Raw genomic sequence first — 23,664 nt, 5'->3', positions numbered from 1 at the left:
TCCAAATTTCAGTTGTGTTGAGGTATCACCGAAACTTCTCTCGAGTACCCAACGGTGCTTGTACCTCTGGTTGAGAAACACAGCTGTAGGGCCGTGTTTCTCAACCAATGGTACGAGTACTCTTAGGGTACTGGGACATTCTGCTGAGAGGTTTCAGTCAACACAACTGAAATTTGGAGAAAATTAAATTTTTGTTGTAAGTTTTACAGCACTTTATTACTTTTGTACTTTTTACACCCAAAATTTTCATTGCTTGCCTGGCTACGATTAAGTTATTTAAACAAAAGTGTTGCAATGGCAGAAAAAAAATTGTCTGAAAACTGTAGATACTGGGGGTACTTATAATTTTTTAAAGGGGGTACTTTAGAGGAAAAGAAGGTTGAGAAACACCACTGTAGAGAACTAAGTGAACATGCATATTTCTATGAACAGAGCATTGCAGGGATGGTAAGCTGAGTGGCCCCAGGGGATGGAATTCTTCTCTTTCCCCTCCCCCTACTTTTTCTTGGGAGGGGGGGGGGGACTCTAGAAAATTCTGTTAGAAAAAGTTACCTCAATAGGATATTAAAATTTCACCATTGTAAGCTTCCAGAAGTGAGGCAATATGCTAAAGTTTAAGGTTGTATGTGCAAATTTAAACCCATCACTGTGAAGATATGACTTACACAGTCTTTAGTTACGTGATTGCATTGTGATTGTTATTTCTCAGATAACATTGTATACAATGTTTCCTATTACATTACTTAACCAGATTATTGCACATTTTACAAGATATCTCAAGCAAAGCTTGTCCATGAAAATCATTTATACCTAAAGTACCCAGCAAAATGTTCTAAAGCCTTTCAAAATGTTCAGGAGCATTGGACGTGTGCTGATATATTCAGGCCACCTAAAAAGGCAGGTAAAATATCTGTGTAGCTGTTTCTCTCTCTCTCTGTTGCAATTCATTGATGAGAGAGAGAGAGAATATTAGATTAATATTTAACTATTTCAGTACTTAGAGTGGTTGGTTGAAAAGAAAATTTGTAAGACATGGTGTGTCAGAAAACTTTTGAAATGAATGCCTGGAAAAGAGAGAAAAGAAATGTATCATATTTAAATCAGAACAAACAAACAAAAAATCCCTGGTACGTCTACAATGTGAGAATTAATGTTTCCTATTAATAGTGGCATGTTTCCTATTTTAGTATTGCATGCACCAGATCTTCTCAAACAACCCAGACCATGGGGACAAGAGTTCAGAATTCTGAGTGTTGAGGGTCTGAAGGAACATTAAGGGGAGTATTCTGTAATGGCAGGCAGCTTGCGGTTCAGCTTCAGCCAGTGCGGTGTGGGCCCACTCTTTAGTTTTTGCTCTGGGCCCCCATGAGTCTAATGCCAGCTCTAACTCTGAAGTATATTTTTGAAAAAACAAAAATTCTTTCAATAAAACTGAATCAAACCCAGAGGTTCTTTCTCAATTTTATTCATTCTTGTGCCAGGCAAACTGCCACTGAAGTCATTGAGTTCATATCTTTCTTAGGATGGGTCTGCACTGCAGACTTCTGCTGGCACAACCATGTCAGTCCTCTTCACAATCTCTGACAGCTGCACTGACAGCAGCCCCCAGTATAGATGCAACAACGTGGGCCAAGCTGTTTTTAAAACTAATACTATAAATTGTTTTTCTTAACGGGGTTTTGTTTTATTCTAGGAAAACAAAGCGTCGTTTCGTTGGTATAGCTCTGTGTCCACAGTAGAAGTGCTCTGTTGGTATCCTATACCTATATTCCTGTACTAGTTCAGTACTCCTTGTGTAGCTATAGGCTTAAGGGTAGGTGCTATCACCTATCATCATAGCATCTGGGCATTTTTCCATAAAACAATAGAAAAAGTTTGTTGTGGTCTTCATGAAACTTCTAGTGTTTCTCCTTTTTGAGGTCAATACTCCGGGGCAGCAATTTTGGTTTTGATTTTTTTCTTTTTAAAATATTTTATTAATTACCTTGTGTTGTTGGTAGGGGGTTAGGTTGAGGAGGAGTGTCAGAGGTGTGCTAACGATTAAGGATATTGGCTCAGTAAAAGACAAAATCAGATTTTGCCAGATACAGTAATCTGTTCTCCTTAAATGATGAGATCTGTCATTCTATTGTCTGTTGTTCTTTTTCAAAATAAAGAATGTTTAGGATATTGCAAAAAAACTTCTAAATATGTGTTACAGTGACCAGCTGTGCCTTGAAACAATCACACATAGCTAGTATCTTTAACAATTATTATAAACTCAATGGAATGTCAGAATATACTCCTGCTTTGCTGTTCACTTCTATGCTAGATTTTCTACGAGGAAAAAGCTAGTATTGTAAAGAGAGCATAAAAGGTTAACTTCTAACTGTGGGAAAGGATCTGGGAATCATAGTGGATCACAAGCTAAATAATGGTCAACAGCGTAACACTGCTGCCAAAAAAAAGGTGGGGGGAGGGAGGGCAAACATTATTCTGGACTGTATTAGCAGGAGTGTTGTAAGCAAGATACCAGAAGTAATTCTGCTTTACTCCATGCCAGTTAGGCCTCAAGTAGAGTAGTGTTTCTGGTTCTGGGTGCCACATTTCAGGAAAGATGTGGACAAATTGGAGAAATTCCAAAGAGCAATGAAAATTATGGAAGGTCTAGAAAACATGACCTGTGAGGGACAATTAGAAAAAAAAAAATGGATTTGTTTAGTCTGGGGAAGAGAAGACTGAGATGGTAAATAGCAACAGTTTTCAAGTACATCGAAACTGTTACTATATCTTCTGTTGTCTCAACTCTGCAAAGAGCTTAAAAAAAAATCTTACAAAACTGGGCAACAAAATGGCACATGAAATTCAGTGTTGATAAATGCAATGTAATGCACATTGGAAAATACAATTGCAATAGTGCATGTAAAACAATGGAGTTTAAATTAGCTGTTACCACTCAAGAAATAGATCGTGGAGTCATTGTGGATAGTTCTCTGAAAACATCCACTTGCTGTGCAGTGGCAATCAAAAAAGCAAACAGAATGTTGCAAACCATTTGGGAAAGGGATAGATAATGTAATTGGCTCCATGTAAATCCATGGTACACCCACATTTTGGATATTGTGTGTGGATGTGGTTACCTCATCCCGAAAAAGATGTATTGGAATTGGAAAAGGTTCAGAAAAGGGCAACAGAGGATATTAAGGGTATAGGATGGCTTCCATATGAAGAGAGAGATTAGTAAGACTGTGACTTTTTAGCTAAGAAAAGACACAACTAAGGGAGGTTATGGTAGAGGCCCATACAATCATGACTGATGTGGAGAAAGTAGATAAGGAAGTATTTACTCCTTCCCATAACACAAGAACTAGGGATCACCAAATGAAATTAATGGGCAGCTGATTCAAAACAAACAAAAGGAATACTTTTTTTCATAAAATGCACATGAAACCTGTGAAATTCCTTGATGTTGTGAAGGCCAAAACTACAGGATTCAAAAAAGAACTAGATAAGTTCATAGAGGATAGGTCCATCAATAGGCATTGGCCAGGATGGGCAGAGATGGTAGCCCTATCCTAAGGTGACCAGATGTCCTCTTTTTAAAGCTTTCAGGGGGTAGCTGAGTTAGTCTGTACAGGATAAACTTTAAAAACTACAAATAGTCTGGTAGCACTTTATAGACTAACAAAACATGTCGATGGTATCATGAGCTTTCGTGGGCACAGCCCGCTTCTTCAGATGACCAGTCATCTGAAGAAGCGGACTGTGCCCACGAAAGCTCATGATACCATCAACATGTTTTGTTAGTCTATAAAGTGCTACTAGACTGTTTGTTGTTTTTTAAGTTTATCTTTTTAAAGGGACAGCTGCAGGTCTCACAGCTTTTTCTTAAAAAACAGACAAATTGTCCCATATTTTTGGTCTTTCCCTGTTATTACTGGTAGGTCCAGCTGCTGGCCAGATTCCAACCACCCACCAGTGGTGAGGTTGGGGAGGTCCAGTGGCTGACCTGTGGGGTGGGTGTACGAGGCTGATGGCGAGGTGAAGATGTAGCTTGCAGTATCAGCCACTTCCCCCAGTTGGTCTTTTAGTGCAGCCTTCAGTGCGTGCTGAGAAGGGTCATAGGCTGGGCCAGCGCTTCTCATAGCTCCCATGGGCCAGGAACAGCAAACCATGGCCTATGGGAGCTGCAAGCAGCTGTACCTGTGGGATGCAGCCAGGAACTAACCTTGGTGAACTATGTCTGGCCCGCTGGCTGCTTATTGCCCACTCCTGGCTCGACAAACATCTGTCAGGATGGTTGAGATAATATTTAGTCCCTTCCAGTCCTATGAGTCTATGCTTCTGTGATTCCTTATTCATAAAAAGATAATCTTTTCCCACTTAAATTCTATGTTTTTTTTCTTTTCATGACTTACGGTAAGTGGGCAGATTTAAAATCTCTACTTCATCCCTCAACTCCTCTAGTGCTTCCCATAAATCGTTTATTATTGCTTAAGAGTATGTTTAGAATAGAGGAGGATTTTCTCCTATCTTAAATCATTTTTTAATATTGGTATTTACTAGTGCAAGTTAACTCAAGTTAATATTCTACAAACTAGTCTAACACTCTACGAACACTTATTCCAACACACACGCATTTGTGGTTTGATAGTTGTATGTCCCGGTTCTATCTCAGTTTTTAGAAACATCAAATTAATTTGAGTGAATTGACCATCCAGTGTTGCCATTTATCATGATTTTATTAGTCTCATAGTAGTTGGTATTTTCCTTAAAGCCCAACTCTTGCAGGCAAGTAATTGCATGAGAATCTCATTTTACTATTTTTTTTAAAACATCAAAGTTTCTAGCCTCCATAGTTGCCGAACAAAGCTTAAAAGTGTGACTTAAGCATAGCTTAAATTGTTTTATATGCTTTCTGGCCTTTGAACCATCTCCCATATTTTTTAACCTTTTGATTTTTAGTGGCTTGACTATTTTTCAACATTCTGCGAATTAAACAGGAAAAAATAGTCTAGTTTTGGTGTAACGAGATGAAAAGGAAAAAACATAAATGCAATCATTTCATAGAATCATAGAACACTAGAACTGGAAGGAACCTCGAGAGATCATCAAGTCCAGTCCTCTGCCCTCCGGCAGGACTAAGCACGGTCTAGATCATCCCTGATAGATGTCTGTCTAACCTGCTCTTGTCTCCTTTTGCCTTGGGTATGATTCTTCACACATGGATGGAGCGAACAGTAATAGAGATCAAGGAGATATCTGCATCATGTTTTTCGGTGCATTCAGCGAAGTGCTTTGCGCTCTTATTTTTCACCTCCACCCTTTCCACATTTTACATAATAACTGAAACTATATTAGCCTTGTGTGAGAATTCTTGCCATACTTGTTCTTAATCATAGCAACAAGGCCACTCCCTGCTGTCCAGCTCACAACAAAGGACATTGGCTTTTAGTTTAACAGTAGGACTGAAAGTAGCAGAGTTCCTGTTTTCATTATAATGTTTCCTTTTCAGTGCCTTGGAAGCTAATTAGAGAACTTAATTTCTCAGTCCAAAGGTGGAAAATGTATTATTATTTTTGAAAATTTGAGCAACATTTGTTGCTACAACTACGCTGTCCCCACTGAGAGTTTCTGCCTGATTGTTCTGAGAGGGAGAGGAGGAGGAGGAGATTGGTACCTAAGCTTTTTGCTTGTGTATATTTTCAAAAGCAGGGAGTGTGGGGCCGAGGGGGACTGCTTGAGTTCCCCACTGGCCCCGTGCCCCCCACAGCACTTGCACCTTTGAAATGTAGCAAGAACTGGCAGGGCTCTTGCTACATTTCAAAGGTGGAGGTGCCCTTATCTACTAATCGAATAGTCAATGCAATTTGCATTGATTCATAATTGATTCATCTAAATTTAACATCCTTAATTAATAAACCCATTAAAACTCCCCCTTTCCCTGATGGAGCATTCCCCTCCTTCTCAAGAGGAGAAGCCATAGTGCTGAAGGGCATGCCATGCTAGCGATGGTTGCATTTCAGTGATGGGGGAAGTGATCTAGATCCTGATCTTTTTGAAGTAATGGCAATACCGAAATACTAGAATAAGGTTGTGGCAACATCCCCTCCTACTGCAGTCTGCAGTGATAGTCTTTGCTTGAATTTTTAGACTAAAGCTGAGGTGTCCCAGCTCATGTTTCTCTCAAACCCTGAAAGTTGCTTTCTCATAGATGTTGTTTCATACTTTGAATACGGTATCTGTGGCATGATGTTTTTTGAGTTGTGAGTAATTTCTTTACCACGACAATGTCTTAGAAGAGAGAAAAGACACTATGAACCAGGCAACCGCAAGGTATATTAAAGAGAGAAGAAATCAGGGGCCCGATTCAACACTTCTCAGGAGAGGCCAAAGCTCCCTTTGAGCTCCTCAGCAAGGATGAAAGGGGCTCAGAAACAGGCAGGTACCGGAAGAGGAACATCATAAACTTTGTCCTTACACAGAGGGGATGTACGTTTTGGGCCATGCCCATCTTTTACATGAGAACATCACTCAACAGCTCACAGCCAAGTAAACTGTGGGAGCCAAATCCTCAGGCCTGGAGTGTGTGTGTGTGGGGGGGGTGTGCACATGTTAAGGGGGTCTTGCTAATGTGAATTTTCCCCTGTTCGTGCTGAAGGCATCTTATGACACTGTCTCACCTTCCTAGTAACCACCAGAAGGCACCTTTCTCCCTTCTTGTGAGTCTACATGTAGGAAGGGCTCTGCAGCAGACTGGAGGACGAGAGAGGAGCTTCAACACTCCATTCCCTCTAATCATTGAAGTCCAGGATGTGGGAGGCAATTCTGACTGAGCAGAATATACTCCTACAGTTGCTACTGCCAGCAAAGCTCCTGACACGGTAGAGCCAGAAACAGTCAGCAGTCCATGTGACTGGCTCCTTTCTTTACAGATAAAGGGTGTGGGGGGGATGCAGGTTTGCACATTTCACAAGGTCCCAATCTCCTGCTCCTTGAGAGGAATGGATAGTAGAAAATGCTGCACGGGGACTCTATGGACTTTTCCATCTTTTCAAGTCTGGCCTACAGGTTTCTCCACCAGAGGGTAAATGATCTGGCTGGGGCTTAGATTTTTGGTCCTTTCATCTGTCCAACTGCCATTTATCCCGTTAAAATGAAATTTCCACTGATTTCAGTGGGACCAGGATTTTGCCTATTGACTTCAAAGCTGAAGCAAAAACAGGGGTGAGAAGCTGAGCGTATAATTTGCAATTGTTATCCTAATTATACAAATGGTGGCTTTCTACAGCTCCTTTCATATGCCTCCCAATATGCTAGAATAGTCACACAGTAACCAAATGGACATGGACTGTGTTGTGACTCAGTAAATAAGGCAGCTGCCTTCTGCTTGGCCATTGCTCTCACAGAGCCTTGGGCGTTAGATGCTATCTGATACCGAGGAAAAAGTTTTCTCCAGAAACTGTTCATCCTTCACATGGGTCAGAAAGATCCAGGCTATGCCTGGCCCACCTCCCTACTCAGTGGCTGTGCCCTGTTACAATTTTGCCCCAGAAGTGCCCATTGAATTCATTGTTGGGCATTCATCATTGCTTTAACATATTTTGAGTCTTTTGAAACCAGTTCCACTGTCTGCATGGAAAAGCAGCATCTCCAAAACTCTCTCCTTGCTTTGATAGCTTGTTTACTTATTGAACCTTTTTCCTCTCAGTTCTGCTCTGTCACGATGTTCCCTAGTGATACCATATTAATTAGCTCTTAAGATTCTTGAGGTAGTGAGAAGTAGTGTTGACAAGTGGACTGGGAGCCCAATAAATCTGAGTTATGTTCTTGGCTCTGCTACTGACTTTGCTGTGTAACCTTGGGTATATCATTTCACCTCTCTGTGCCTTTGTTTCTTCTCTCTCCCTTTGTCTTTTTTCTATGGACGCTTTGGGGCAGAAAATTTCTCTTATGCTGAATGTGTAGAGTACCAAGTGTAATGAGACCATGGTGTGATATGAACAATATTACACACAAAAAACCCCTATGTAAACCATTATAGTCAGCTTCTGAAATCAAGCACCCAAGCTAGAAAGTGCCAGAATTAAGGTTACTTGTACTTGCCCAGTTAGTCTTCACCTCCCCATTTGGGCTCACTGCTCAAGTCTCAGCCTCTCCATCTCCCCACAACAGCCCATTTCCTTGTGCAGCCAGCCCCAGTTTTCCCATCCTCTCATCTTCTCATCCTATTTCAGTATTTTTCCCCAAGCCCCAGTCACTCATCCCATTTCCCCTCACTGGCTCCTAATCTCCTTGCTCAACCAGTCCCAGTTTCCCCTCTCCCACAGCTCCAAGTCCAAGTCTCCTCTTTCCAACTCCTAATCATAGTTTCTCACCTGACCTCTCCCACCCACTCCCAATCTCACCAGACTTTGTCCCAATGTACTCCATTCCCTTTCTCCTGGTTCAGTTTTTGTCCCCTCTGCATTCAGATCAGAAGGGCTCCAGTGCCACACAGCATGGATCCAAGTACCGTGGGTCACTGACAGCACAAGCTGCCTGCTCTCCCATGTAATATCCAACCCAGACCAGAACAGCCTTTACAAGGAAAGTCCTTCTGAGCTCCTCCATAGCCCTGGGCTGGAACATGCTTGGTGACTGTGTGGAGATGGCACTTGCATGGTTCTGTCACATGTAGGAGCTATGATGTAATGGAGGCTTTGGAGCAGGCTCAGTAAGAGTAGTGTCTTCAGAGATTTTGGCTGCTAAACTCTAGCAGCTCTTTATTGAGTATGTGCAAAATGTGATTTTTCTCCCCCTTCCCCAAGACTTATAGCTGGCCAAATTTGGGTGGATTTTTACAAAGATGACACCAGGCTCATCACTGACACAAAAGCCAACTGTTGGCCATATTTGAAGTCACTGCTCCAAGCCCCAGAGTGCTAGAGCACATCAAAGAAAAGGTCTTCTGAATGGCTGCGCCATTTTGGGTGGATTTTCTTCAAAAATAATTCAGACTAAGGTAGATACCTTTTGGGCTGAAATTTTCCATGCCAGGTAAAAGTTTGGCAATCGAAAACAGGGTCTGATAATGGCAAGTGTCAAGATGTCAAGTATGTTTAATGTGTCCACCTTAAGTGAGCTCTGTCCTCAATATCCTATTTTCTATAATTGGTTATAACTGTGAGGAAAGCTTAGACAAATATGTTTATGCTAGGACTTTCAGTCCTCTGTGCTCTCTTTTTCACACACGCTTTTTTTGGCCTTACTTGTGTACCCGTCAGAGTTGTCAAACCACATTGCCCAGAGTACACGCATATATATTTTCCTCATTATCTGAGTGTTTTTCTGTGTGAGAATGTGCATACTTGTTTGTGTGTGGTTCTGTCAAGGAGGGGTGGTGTGGGTGACAGGAAGTGGGTGTTGATGGTTGATGTGCAGCTTTTAAGTTGGTGCGGAGGGTTGAGGAGGGAGGTATATGAGGTCAAACAGGTGTGTATGCTTTATAGAGCAAATGTGTGTTGTGTGTGTTTGTAGACTGCGTCCTCACTAGAAATATTACCCTTGTTTATTAAGACCTATTTCTCATATCAAATTATCCATTTTGGGGCAAACTAAAGGTTTGAATTGAGTATGAAACCACTGACCAAATTTCATTCTCTAACTTACCAACGTGCCACACAGTTTCACAGTTTGGTTTTCCTCTGCTTCAGGTCAGAGGTAAAAGAAAGGCTAACCCTCTTTCAGATCTTGTATTATTAATATCTGCATACCAAGATTCAAAGATTCAGCATTTCATTTGGTCAATGAAATTCTTAGATTTCCAAAATTAGCACATTCAGAATCAGTCCACTTTGAGATATCTTAAGCTGGGCACTCGAAATTGAGGCATCCAAAATCACTAATCAAGTTTGAAATTCTTGGCTTTACGACCCCAAATAAAGCAGCAATCTCAATTTTAAATTAGAGAAATGTTCTCCACTAATGGTTGACTTGCCTGTTGCTTAATCCCGCGTGCTTTAGGAAATGATTTAACAATAAAAGCACCTTGTCTAATAACTTGAACGATTCGGAGTAGCAATGGGAGCCTTAGATTTAGATTCTTTTCTCTAACTCAGAAGAAAAGTTTTTAGAAATTAGAGGAAGTTGTTGGTATAATTGTTATGCGCTATTATGTTACTGGAGGATCATGGTGTCCAACACACTTTGTAGCTATTTGGCCATTAAGTGTGGCTAGTTAGCCTGAATAACGTGTTTGTTTGGCTGTTTGAGTATGGCTAATTTACGATAGCTAATTCCTCACGGTTGTCTGAAAGTCCAGGTATGTATGCTCACCTGAACTTCTAACACTGGGTTATGGGTGTCTTATTGAGATGCCCACGTTAAAAAACTGCACAATTAGTTGCTGTTGAACCATAAGTAGCATTTATGATGCAGTAACTTCAGATTTGCATGGTAATGATTACAGGCAGTTCCCGAGTTACGCGGATCCGATTTATGTCGGATCTGCACTTACGAACGGGACTTTCTCGCCCTGGAGCTCGCAGGCAGCGGGACCGCCCAGAGCGCAGCGGACCCGCCACCTCGACCTCCGGGGCGAGAAAAGCTGCTCCGGGTGCCCCTGGTCTGCTGGGGACCGTCTCCAGCAGACCAGGGACACCTGGAGCAAAGCCTGAGAGGCGCGGGATGCCGCCGCCGCTGCGGCTTTGCTCCCGGTGTCCCTAGTCTGCTGGAGACGGTCCCCAGAAGACCAGAGGCACCGGGAGCAAAGCGGCAGCGGCGGCGGAGTCCCGCGCCTCTGAGGCTTTGCCAGAGCAAAGCCTCAGAGGCGAGGCACCCCGCCGCCGCTGCCGCTTTGCTCCCGGTGCCTCTGGTCTGCTGGGGACCGTCTCCAGCAGACCAGGGACACCTGGAGCAAAGCCTGAGAGGCGCGGGATGCCGCCAGTACCTTAACCGCCCTCCTTTTCTTTCTTACTCAAATAATAGCAAACTGACCTCCCACTGGTCCTTCTGAAAACAATCTCAAGTCACTATTTGTATTTTTCAACCAGCTCTGTAATTATCTGGCAACTTAATAACTATTAAATTGCTGCATTTTTTTCCAAAATTAAGTTACTATAAAATGAAACAGTAGTCACACAAGATCTTTGCCCATGGAACTGAAAATACTTCCCATTTGTTTTAATTGTAATTAAAAAGAAGAAAGAAATAGGTTTTAAAAAAGTTCATCCTTACCACATTCTTTTACATGTTTTTTTTATTTTAATTATGCAAATTAAAAACAAACAATACAAATTACTTTAAAAAGTTGCAGTTGGGGCTTACAGCAATTGCATAATTTCTAAACCACCTCTCTAATCACTATATCGCTCATAACAAAGATCAGATGCATTACTCATCCGAGCTGGCTAAACGACATTTGAAATCACTAACATTTATCCATCACTGTAGGCTTACAAAGTGCTATGAAAACTCATAAAAAGACAGGTTCTTACATGCATGAGTAGAAATAATGAAGAAACAAAATTGCTGTTGTCATGATTTAAGATAAATATTGTTTAAATGGAAAAAAACATACCATCAACTTCACACACTGAGTGAAATAACCATGCTCAAAGTGTATTATTATAAAATGTCTTGTGCCCAATAAAAATGTAAGTGTAAAGTGTTTTGTTTTGTTGGACTGTTTCCCCCCCCTCTTTTCACTTTTTTATACCATTAAACTAAACTTTCAGTGTCTTTTTTGAAAGACCTGCTCAATTTTTGTAATGTTTTGTGAGCTCATTCTTTTGTATTAGAGGCAGTCTTGCATTCATTGTGAAAGCAACCATGGCAGATTTTTAGAGGTAGAATAGTTTAAACTCTGACATTTTTTTTAAAGCTTTCAAGAGGAAAAAAATAACCTGAAGTTGAAATTTATTAGAGTTATTCTTAGCAAACTCTCTGGAATAAAATTAGACTATACTTCATGTGGATGAAGAGACTAAGGGAAATAATTGGTATAATGGGAATCTGACATAAAGAATTACCTGTATTGCTTTTTTTTAAGGCAAATATCCCACACAATTCTTGTGGAATATAAATAATGACTAGGCTTCCTGGTCTAGAGGTTTCAGCCTTCTTTTTTTATAACAAATTACGTCTCCTAATAAGTATGAGCTGATAAAAGCAGAGGTATTCTTGAGAAATCTGTATTGGTCTACTGTTTCCATGCTTCTGTATTTGTTCCTGGTCTTGGGTGTTCGTGCAGTGTGGTAGAAGACTTGTTTAGATCAGAGAGATGGTGTGCTCAAGGGATTTTTGATGTGACGGAGATTAGAATCTGAGGTGAAGCTGTCCCATATTTCAACTGCTGTATGTTTGAAAATAGAGGGTTTGTACTTGGTCTGTGTGACTGAAAAAGGGAGCGGAGGGAAAGGAATCAAATGCCAAAAATGGGACACAAAAAGAAGGAATTGTGGGAGAGTATAAAGACAGAGAGAAAGGGAAAATGTGTTTGGTAGGGATATCGGAAAAGGGGGAAGAAGAGGCAGATTCTAAGAAGAAAAAAGTTAATTCAGTTGTTGATATTTTTCATAGTGTCTAGGGATTTTAGCCACACGTAGGGTTGCCAGGTGTCTGGTTTTGAACTGGACAGTCCAGTATTTGAGCTTTCTGTTTGGGAAACAAATTGAGAAAATAAAAATGTCCAGTATTTTCTAAATAAGATGTTATTGTAGATTGTGATGTAATGTCAAGTGTGTCCGGTATTTTTGTTGAAACCATCTGGCAACCCTACCACACAGCTTCTATTAAAATTAATGGAAGTTCTATAGCTTAATCCTCCAGGCCATTAGAGCACCCTTTTGTACCAGCTTAATTTTGGGCATTTTTTTCCACCCCAGTATCTAGTATAAGTTTCACTATTGGAATTTTTTTTTAAAGAGCCCTAAAGATGGCCGTTCTTATATTCTTATGATTGCTACCCCATTAATTATAAGCACTTGCAGTATAATAGAGGAATATCATGGAAGCTGTTGTTTTTTTAAAACACATGTCATGTTCAGGATGATCTCCTTCTGTTGCAGATTTGCAATCTCTTCACCTTAAAAAGTTGTAAACATCTTAAAGTCCTCTTTACTTATCTTGAAAATCATGAATTGCAACGTGTTTCTTTTGGCATATGTTGACGATTATCAAATGATTTCTGCTCTCTAAAACCTATTGTGGCTTTTGCAATGACTAGTTTTGGATCTAAAAAGGCAAAAGAAAAGTAATACTGTAAAAACTCAGGGAATTCAAAAGTGAAGTTTCTAATCCTTCAAACTGCAATCTCTAAACATTGCAAATCCTGGTAGCTTTATACAAGTTTATGACATATAGATTAAGCCAAGCACTTAACAACAAACAACCAAACAAAAAAGCAGGAGTATGGGACATGTTACAACACAAATGAGTTAACATTTCTGGTAGAACCTTAGCTCTTATCATTTTAACAGTATAAATAAACCTATCATGCTACCTTTTAGGGAGTGGGTATTTATATGACTGACCCTTTAAAGTTAAAAAAGGAGGAGAAAATTGAAAAAAATATTAAATAAATTGGCTTTACAAAATTTGTAATCCCAATCTGTGGCATTGACATGCTTTTCCAGGTTTGCTTACAGTGACAAAAAAGTATCGGAGGTGGCATTAGTCAGACCATCGATGTGGTTGTTACATGTGCACTTCTAGAGTATAGGCATTTCTAAAAGATCTCTAGGTGGTCTAACCACCACCAAAAATGAAAACCTTGCAACTGCTGTTTTCTGTGATTTTTCACAAACCTTTTTTAACAAACTAACTCTCTGCTCCTTTTGTGTTCTCATCTATGCACATTCATACAACTGAATCTTGCTAGCATGAATGCTCACAGAAAATCAATTGCAAACACAAACATCCAAGTAACTGTGGAACACACATTTTAATTTTGTTTTGCGTGAATATCTGCCCCAGAAACCTAATTGCAACAGTTGCACTCCTCCAATTTGAGAACTGTAACAATATGCTGTGACCAGTTAAATGACTTAACGAAGGTAAGGAGCGCAAGTTGAATTTTGAACAGCACAGTATTGCCAACTCAAGCATTCAGAAATCATGAGTCAGGTCCCAAAATATCATGATTCTCATCATAATCATAATATTTTATGAAAATAATAAATAGGTTCTTCTTGTTTGATGTTTAGCACTGAACCTCCAACTTACACTTGGTCATATTTTCCAGCTTTTTTCTCTGCCACTGTGAGGGCTGGAAACTTATTTTAAATGAAAGCTAAGATTCTTCCATAATTTCATGCTTCCAGAAGCTAGGAATTTAAGAAAAACCCCAAAACTGTGAGGTTTTTGATAAAATTGTACAAGCTGGTGACACTGGTATTGAATAAACAAAATTCACAAAAACCAAAACCTCAGCAAATATTAAATAGCAAATACATTTTACAAGAATCATGACTACTTGATGGATTTTCCATGAACAGAAGAGAAAAGGAAGTGCAACAAATTCTGTATTAATGATTTACCTAACTCTCATGAGACCCTTATGCATTTCAGTCTACAGGCTTCCTCAGTGAGACAAGCCAGTTCTGAATTTGGTGGGTTGCTCTAAAGTTATTTGTGCAGTACATCAGGATACTGATTTTAAGCATTTGTGTGTATTTTCCTATAGACTAGTTTTAGATCTGCTCAATTACAATTACACAGTGATCTGCAGGAATTTGCAGTAATTTATATAGTTACGGTGTTAAATTCCAGTTATTACTTTATCATTAAAGGAAATTAACAATGTTTTTCTCTATAACTAGAAGAGCTACCATTGTACATACACTCACTCATTCTCTTGATTCCGTTCTCCCTCACACATGTTACTGTTTTTTGTTGTTGTTTGTTTGTTGTTTTTTGGTTTTGCCTTCATGCTTTTTTTCTGTTGACCTTTCTTCCCCCATCACCTGTAATTGGAAGAAATGTCTCCTTCAAAAGTCCCAGCTCCTTTCAGAATGACACAGAATGTCTCCGTTTCCTAATAGCATCCTCCCCATGAATAAAAGTGGACAAAGAGAAGTTGGTGCGAGTATCCATTGCGTCAGAACTGCTCCCAACGCTGTGGACCTTCATCCATGGACACAGGCACCGTGAGATGGTCCTGCGGATATAACCATCAAAACAGTAATAGATGAAAGGGTTGGCACAGCTGTTGGCAAATGCAAAGGGACTGCTCACTTCCATGCCTGCTTGGGCAAGAACATAAGGAAAGCAGGAAGGTGGCTTCAGGTCCTGGAGGTCAGAGATGATAGCCAGAAGCTTGAAAATGTTGTAGGGGATCCAGGAGAAAACAAAGGCGGCCACTACAATGAAGACAATCTTGATAGATTTCCTCAGCTTTTTGTCATGTTTCCCAGACTTTTGATAATGCATGCAGAGCTTCTTGGTGATGGAGCAGTAGAAGGTCAAGATACTCACCAAGGGGAAAAAGAAGGCCAGAATTAATATTACCAGTGACACAGTCCGTTGAGCCTGTGTGAGCTCCACTTGTGCGCAGTAAGGCTGGTCATTATATTGCCTCAGTTCTCTGGATAGCAGAGTGGGAAGCCCGAGGAGGCAGGAGAGAAGCCAAATACAGGTGCAGAGTCCATTAGTATAAAATCTTGTTCTGACTTTCCTGGCTACAGTGGGGTGCATGATGGCCAGATAGCGGTCACCACTCATGCAAGTGAGGAGGAAGACACTGCAATACATGTTGACTGAGATGATGTAGGAACTGCCCTTGCAGAGAAAAGAGCCTGACCTCCAAACCCCCAGCCATATCTCCTGGTCCACCCAGAATGGCAATGTAAGGAGGAAAATAAAGTCTGAGGCAGCTAAGTTGATGATAATGATGTCAATCAGCCTCCGGGCTCCCAGTTTGAAGACTAGGGCTCCCATGAGGATGGAATTGCCGATAATTCCCACCAGGAACATGGTGGCATATAGAATAGGAAGGAAAATTTCCATATATGGCACCTGCAGAGTTTCACAGTACTCTTTAGGACTCTCCGTGGAAAAGTAGTAGTCATAACTGTCGGTATAGTTGAAAGTCCTCTCAAGCATTTGAAAGAGAAAAATCAACACACTCCGTCTCTGATGAGCTGACACTCTTATTGCCAGAGACCACACTGCTGCTGTTTCTTCTTTTTAATCTAAAGATCTTAAGAAACATCTTTAACACCCCCTTATTCCTCCTCTTTCCCCTTCCCCCCCCCAGTCTTTGATATTCACAATCTGTATTCCTGTCAGCCAATCATAAAAGACAAGCTGAGGGAGGGTCTGGTCTGATTAGTCAGTTTCAATCAAGTCAGAAGTTCTCCAAGAGTAGATTGGGCGGAGTTGATTTTTTTTTTGGGGGGGGGGTCTGTTTTTTGTCTTCATTTTGCATTTGATCCTGGAGCCTGTTAAGGTTTGCTTTTTTTTCTTTTTTCTTTTTTATGGTTTTGGGTGGTTTGGGTAAGTTCTTTTTTCTTTTTTTTCTTTTCTGTTCTTTAAATGATTATAGGTGAGAAGGTTTGAGGTGACAGAGAGAAATCAGGAGATGGTTATTTCAGCCTTATGGGGTTTTTTTCCTTCTATCTCTTGACTAAATTGTTATTAGTCTGTTTATATATTTTTCTGAGGCTTAGGGATTTATACTGTGGCTTATTTTATCCACCCTGCCTTCTCCATTATAACCTGTAGCAGCAAATCCTGCTATTCCAGTCTTTCGATCTGCACACAGTGCCTTGCCAGTGCAGTCTTGACCTGCAACACTACCTGCTATTCCATTTCTGGGTTCCTCTCAGGGTGGCTGAGAGAGAGTCCTTGTTTCCATTTTCTGCTACATCTTTAAGATTAAAATTGCTCTTCCTTCCCCATTACCAGCTCTGCTTAAGTAGCTCACGCCTCACCTCCGCAATATCTGTTGATTCCAGTTCTGTCTCCAGTTCTGTCTGCCAGTTCCATTCAGTTTTGGGGTGTGTAACTCCTGGGGTATTCCCTCTTGCTGTGGTACTGAGAACTTTTCTAATGCCTTTAATCTCTGGTCTGTACCATCTGCTACTATTCCAGTTCTAAGCTACCCTGTGTACAGTCCTGTCAACAGCACTGAGTTTGGATTTAAATCTGTTTTAAAGTCCTCGATTCCAATGTGTCTTTGCCAATCTGAATAAACCTAAACAGCAAAACATCTGATTATTTTAGTACTGGTCTTCACCCTTTGCAGCCAATAAACTTCAGGCCTGATTTCCAGCCACTGTTCCCTCCTTCTTCCAGCTTACTCCTCCGCTTTGATCTGCAAGCTCCCCAGTTTATCAAGCCCATAGCCAGCACACAATTCTGCCCGTGCACATCAGGCCTATTACAAGCATCCTCTGATATTTCAAACTTGTAGAAGTCCCATGCATTTTGAAAAAATCTTTCAAGAGAAATGGGCTAAGCCTCAGAGCTTAAAACATTCAATGCACAAGTATTGTCGTAGTATAGTTCCTGGTCTACCCAGGCACAGAGAGATACTGGATTAATGAATCATCAGTGACCCAAGGAACTTTCTCTTTGGTCCACCGAATGGAAGATTTTGAGAGCCAAATGGTTTGGGATTTGGTGTTTTTTGGATCGAGGTGGATTGTAAAAAGATCTCACTTATGAAGTGATCACAGGTTTGAGACACCTTCATGTGAACAAGATAAGAGATCTTTCTCATCTTTCTTTCTTTAATTCTGTGGCATAGTGACTATGTACGGTTGAAAAATAGGAATGATTTTTGCAACAAAAAAAAGTGTCCATATTTCTTCTTAAAATATTTAATTTCAGACGTTTTCAACGAGTTCTTGTTGAGAACTGGGCTACCATCATTCATTTATATTCAAAGGGACTTTTTCATTAAGAAATCACTTGCAAAATTGTATACTTTAATGGGATGGGGCCTTCAGTCTCTGTTCCAGGAAATATGCTCAATTAAAAACTCCACTATGATTCCAGCACACTAGCAAATACACTATACAGGAGTATATTATATCATTTAGAACTAGACTCAGGGGAAACTCATAAATGTATGCAGGGGGTTTCTCCCCAACTCTCATCATTAACGATTTAATAACAGTTTCTCCTTAAGACTCATTTTTCCCACAGTGCTCACAAGAAGTGAATCAATAATAAATATTTAAAATGGCCTTAACTGAACCATCAAGATATACATGTACCCAAACTGAAAAACTATATAGTTGTACCTTGATAATTTCTCACTTCATTCTTAGTACCTTGCATGCTTTCTGGGTGCTGTTGTGAGTTAAAATATTACTAAATATTATTTTTTAAATAATCCAGAACATTTACATGTCCAATAGGAAGCATGATCATAAATAATTTAAAGCGATCTGTCAAAAAAAAAAAAAAACCCACAACACCAAAAAAGTATCTTGAATGTATTAGCCTTACTTTTGTATTGTGTTGATTCAGTAAGGACTCTTATTCTCTCATAGGACCAGATTTTCTGGCAATCACAACTACAGCCAGGTTTTCATTGACCTTAGCTTCCATTTATGTACCTAAATTAGGACTGAGTTTTCAAATGTGCTCAATATTTCTAAACTACCATTGTGACCAGATCTAAGGCTTTTGAAAATCTGGCCTCAGCTAAGATTATTTGAAAATGCAGCTACAGAGGAGGTAAAGTCTTCGGAAATTTAGTTGTTTCTAAGCAATAATGTGAATTAGCACCATTCTCTTTTAATGGTTATATTTTTGCAGTGTTCCTGCAAAAATGCATCTTGGGGGCGATTTTACATATATTTGTCATGCTTAAAATGTATAATTACCTTAGATATCCAACTAATATTACTTCAGTATTTACAGTAGCCCTAGTCTTCCCTATGGGAAAAACTAAGGTAATTTAAAGGCAAATTGGGATGCTCTTAAGCATGATGACTATATATTTTAATTAATTAAATTTTCTCTAAAGCTGCAGCAGCTTTGCTGAAAATAAAAAGGAAACTATCAGGCATGATCACTCTCAGAACTGAAGGACTGATACTATACTTGTGAAACTAGCCTTCTGATTCTGTGACAAAGGGTGTGTCTAGACAACAGGGTTTTTGTTTTGTTTTTTCGAAAAAAGTGGCTTTGCACATTTCAAAGAGAGAAGCGCAGCAGTAGGGATGCCTCTGCCTCCGATGCCCCCGCAGAGATGGTGCTGGAGGGGACTGACTTTTAAGCCAGCTCCTCCCAGCACCGGCTCCTGCTCGCCACCCTCCTTGTTGATTGTCTCTGATAGAAGCAGCAAGTGTGGGGGGGAAGTGACTAGTCGTGTGACTACTCGACTGTCCGACAAGCTTATACTTATCAGGTTGCCAACTAGTCATTTAGGGTATGTCTACGCAGCAAAGTTATTTCAGGATACCACAGATATCCTGTAATAGCTATCCCATGTCTTTTGAATGCGTGCACTATTTCAAAATATAGTGGATGCGCTATTTCGCCATCCCTGTAAACCTCATTCTATGAGGAATAAGGGATGGCTCAGAATAGTGCTTTATTTCAGAATGTGATGCTGTGTAGACAGCACCAAATGACAAAATAAGCTATTTTGAAATAGACCTGTAGTGTAAATTGTGTATCTTATTTCGAGTTTCGGGTGCTGTGTAGATGCACCCTTACATCCCTGCCATGGGTTTCTCTCCTAATGGAAATTATAGTCAGCAACTAGGGTTTGGAAAAACAGAATCATTCTGTTGGTTGGCTGGGTCCTGGACCACCTGAATAAATAAATGAATAAATAATAGGACAGAAGATGCCAACAGTAAGCAGTAAAAACCAGGAGACCATCTGAAGAATTCTAATGGAGTCTACAGGGGTCTAGGGTTTTTGAATGCTAATATAGGAGCCAGTTGAAATTTTTTAACCAACAATTTTAATTAAAAATGCTCTTTTTACATTTTTTTTAAATGTGGTTTTGCTATTTTTATTAAACAATTTTCCTTCATTATCTTTCCATACAAGTATTAACAAATCTTATTCAGCACCTGTGTTTCTTTACTATGACCAATTTTTAATAATTTTTAATCAGTATTATAAAAAATTTCATTTTTGCCTATTTAAAAAATAGAAAACTTTCCAAAACAATTTTTTCATTTTTAAATGCATTTTTTTGAAATCCTGATGTGTGACTAAAATGGCCAATCAAATAGGCAGAAGGAAAAGAGGAAAATAAGATAAAATGAAAAACAGAGTGAGGAAAAAACTTCTACATGTATTTTTTTATTTGTCAACTTAGTCACATGGTGAGATTTTTAAAAAAGTTTAAACATGTAAAATAAATCCTTTTTTAAAATTGTTCATTTTTAATACACATGCTAAATGAAAAATGTTTGAAAACCAATTTTAATATATTGAAATGTATGTGAAAATGTTTGTAAAACAAAAAAATATTCTGGTTCAAATATTATGTAAATGAAAATTATTTTGAAATCACTCACTCTTAGCAGCTTTCTGAGTAATATGGACTAACTCGTTCCAGCTCATCAAGAGGTGGAGTTGCCGAGTTGGATAGGATTGTCCTATGGAAAGCATTAGACATGTTCAGAACCAGGATGGAGGGCAGGGAGGATGTGACACTGTTGATACTGTAATAGAGATGTAGCCTAATAAACCATCTTGTTAGTCTTTAAAGTGTTGCATAGTCTTGTCTTTTGTTGATACTGTGTGTGTATAAGAATGTAAAGGTTCTGGTGATAATCAGAAGGGTTCATAGCAGGGCATATAAACCCTGGCACAAATCCTGGGGGCATCTGATTTCGTATGCCATCACACCCAATCTCACAAGGCACCCTGATGAAGAGTTCCATTTTGGTCTTGCAAAATGTGGTTGTTCAGGTTTTGTTTTTTTAAAACCATAGCTGGGATCGGTTAGATTCTGGATTTCTTATCCAAACACCTTGTCTTCAAGTCGTCATTGTCAAGTCCAAGTCGAGCCTCAAGTCACTGCAGTTCAAGTCTCGAGTCCCTAAAGTCACTTTCGAGTCAAGTCCCAAGCCGAGTTTCAAGTCTTAATTTAAAAAATGTCAAGTCACTTTTGTACAAGCCATCAATATCGGCATTTTCGGACAATTTTTTCACCAAGTCGATTTAACAAAATTAACAAGTCTCAATGAACGCGAGTCGAGTGTCAGGTTGAGTCACCTAGCTGACTTAAGTCGGACTCGAGTTCAAGTTGTGGGACTGGAGTCAACAACTCTGCCAAACACATTTAACATATAAATTTCTTTGCCTCTTTGAGGCTCCTCATTTAATCTGTTCAGCAGGCTGTTTGAGGTGCGGGGGAGGAGGAGGAAGAGGGTTTATTAAATGGGCTGGGGAAATAATTGTCAATATTTGTGATTTCATTGCTGATCTCCCACATTTTGTTGTTTTCCTTACAGCCCTGGCACATGCAACCAGGCCATTGGCTGAGACTCCCACCTTCCCTTGGAAAAACAAGGTAGGATTCTCACCCTCAGTGGGGCAGGGAACCTCTGGGGAGACGTGACCTAGTTATGTCACCCAAGGAATGTTTTAAAATGACTTCTCATGGCGATGTTTACAGCAAGCTCATGAGTTACAGGGGCCCAGGCAGGCTGAGGGATTGCGCCCCACCCCGCAGAGAAGCTGCTTGTGAGGAGCAGACCCCGCCAAAGGCACGTGAGCACGCTCCGGAGTTGCGCCCTGCTCCACCAGCGCCCAAGGGGGGGGGGGTGCACTGATCAGGCCGTGACAGACTACAACTCCCAGGGTGCCGCGCAGAAACTACAGCTCCCGCCATGCGCTGCGAAGAGCCCTCCTCGGGAACTGGTCTCAGGCTGCTCGGCGCAGAGCCCGTGGGGGAGGGAGGAGGCGGACTACAAGTCCCAGGATGCCTCGCGGCTGGATAAGCGTCTCCGGGCTGCTCCGCGCGGTGCGGCAGCGGGAGACGGAAACGGCAGCGCGGAGTCGGCCGGGGGGTGTGAGGAGGATGGACGGTGAGTGCGCGGGGGGGGGGAGGGGGGGGGCAGAGAGGGGCTGTGCGCTGGGGGGGCAGAGAGGGGCTGTGCGCTGGGGGGCTGAGGGGGCAGAGAGGGGCTGTGCACTGGGGGGCAGAGAGGGGGGCAGAGAGGGGCTGTGCACTGGGGGGCTAGGGGGCAGAGAGGGGCTGTGCACTGGGGGGCAGAGAGGGGCTGTGCGTTGGGGGGCTGAGGGGGGCAGAGAGGGGCTGGGGGGGGTACGCTGAGGGGGGGGATGAGGTTTTTTCTTTCCCCTCTGTTGGGGATTTTGTGCCTTACTGGTTTTCATTCCCTTAAAGACATGTTATTACACTGTGAGTCATGCCCCTTTCTCCCCACAGTGTCCTTGTCTCAGAGGCTGGTGCCTGTCACCTTTGAGAAACCTCCCCTGCCCACCCCACAGCAGTAAAAGGATAATTCAGTATTGTCCTCTTACCGCAATAGGGGTCACAGTGCAGGAAAGCGGGTGGGCAAATTAGGGGAAAAGTCAAGAGCAGAGCATCGAAAATGATCAAACGGCTAGAAAATGTGACCTGTGAGGGAAGATTGAAAGAACTAGAGTTGTTCAGTCTGGAAAAGAGAATACGCCTGAGTGGGGACATGATAACTAGAGCCTCACAAATCTGTGACTATCTACAGCTCATTTGTGCATATCTGCTTTATACCTATGGGCATCCTCATGGGGCTGTCTGTGGCTCATTTTTGCAGATGCAGATACACAAATTTGTGTCCACGCAGAGCTCTAATAATAACAGCTTTTAAGCACCTCCAAGGTTGCTACAAGGAGATGAGTGAACAATTATTCTTCTTAACCTCTGAAGACAGGGCAGGAAGCAGTGGGCTTAAATTGCAGTAAAGGTGGAGGGGAGCGGGGCCTGTTCTGGCTGCTGAGGCCAGGAACTGGATCCGCCGCATTGCCAGGAGGGGGCAGGGTCTGTTCCAGTGGCCAGGAATGGGACATGCTGCATGGCCAGGGCTGTGCAGGATCTGCTCTGATGGCTGGGAACAGGACTTGCTGCATGGCGGGGGGGAGAGGGGGCTCTACTCCGACAACGGAATGGGTCATGTCGCATGGCCAGAGTCGGGGAGGGAAGTAGGCAGTGTTTGCTCTGGCAGCTGGGACGAGACATGCTGCATGGTGTGTGGGGGAGGGTTTCTACTCTGGTAGCCGGGAACGTGTTAAATAAATTGGGTGACAAATTGGCACACCTCCAAACCAGCGCACATGACCTCAATATTGGTGCACAAGTTGAAACCCGCTCTGCTCATGGTTGGAAAATCTCAGCGGGAATACAGATGGAGAGGGGGCGAAGCAGGGGCAGGAAAAGGTCTGGTGGGGCCTGGGGCAAAGGGGGATTGTCCCAGTCCCACACCCTCCCTTGAGGTGGCCCTGTCTGCACATGTTCCTCTGTGTCCTTGTACACCAACTCTCCCATCCCCATGTTTCCTTGCACCACCACTCCCATTCAGACCCTGGCTTAATACTGTCACCCTACTAACTTTTGTTATCCTGCCTGTCCTGCTCCCAACTAGCCCCTTTGAACTCTAGTCTGTGTGCCTTCCCAGAAGCCCCATGTTCCCTGCGCTGTCGGTGTCCTCCCCCTTACATCCCGTGCCTCCTCATCTGGCCCTGTGGGCAGGGTACTGTGAAGAAAACAGCTTCTCCTACTCA

At 41.5% G+C, this 23,664-nt stretch overlaps 2 protein-coding genes across 2 annotated transcripts in view; one reads left to right on the top strand and one right to left on the bottom strand.

Moving 5' to 3' along the window:
* The window catches only part of CLDND1 (claudin domain containing 1), a 33,138-nt gene that overhangs the window by 3,991 nt on the left and 5,483 nt on the right, over positions 1 to 23,664 (top strand). Inside the window, exons 2-3 of the mRNA XM_075906590.2 lie at positions 21,396 to 21,454; positions 21,560 to 21,971. The gene's annotated coding sequence lies outside the window, so the exon portion shown is untranslated. The remainder of the gene's footprint in view (positions 1 to 21,395; positions 21,455 to 21,559; positions 21,972 to 23,664) is intronic.
* GPR15 (G protein-coupled receptor 15) lies at positions 10,906 to 16,570 on the bottom strand. The gene has a single exon (XM_089772562.1). The coding sequence runs from the start codon at positions 16,060 to 16,062 to the stop codon at positions 14,968 to 14,970; it is 1,095 nt and encodes a 364-aa protein (XP_089628688.1). The 5' UTR covers positions 16,063 to 16,570; the 3' UTR covers positions 10,906 to 14,967.

Source organism: Pelodiscus sinensis, chromosome 1, assembly GCF_052426305.1.
Source record: "Pelodiscus sinensis isolate ZL-2025 chromosome 1, ASM5242630v1, whole genome shotgun sequence".
Lineage (NCBI taxonomy): Eukaryota > Metazoa > Chordata > Testudines > Trionychidae > Pelodiscus > Pelodiscus sinensis.
Note: the sequence above shows the minus strand (reverse complement) of the source record. Positions and strands in the feature narration are given on the sequence as shown.

What these genes read in the sequence shown, in the direction of transcription:
- GPR15 (XM_089772562.1), bottom strand. Translation starts at nt 16,062, where the DNA reads ATGCTTGAGAGGACTTTCAACTATACCGACAGTTATGACTACTACTTT.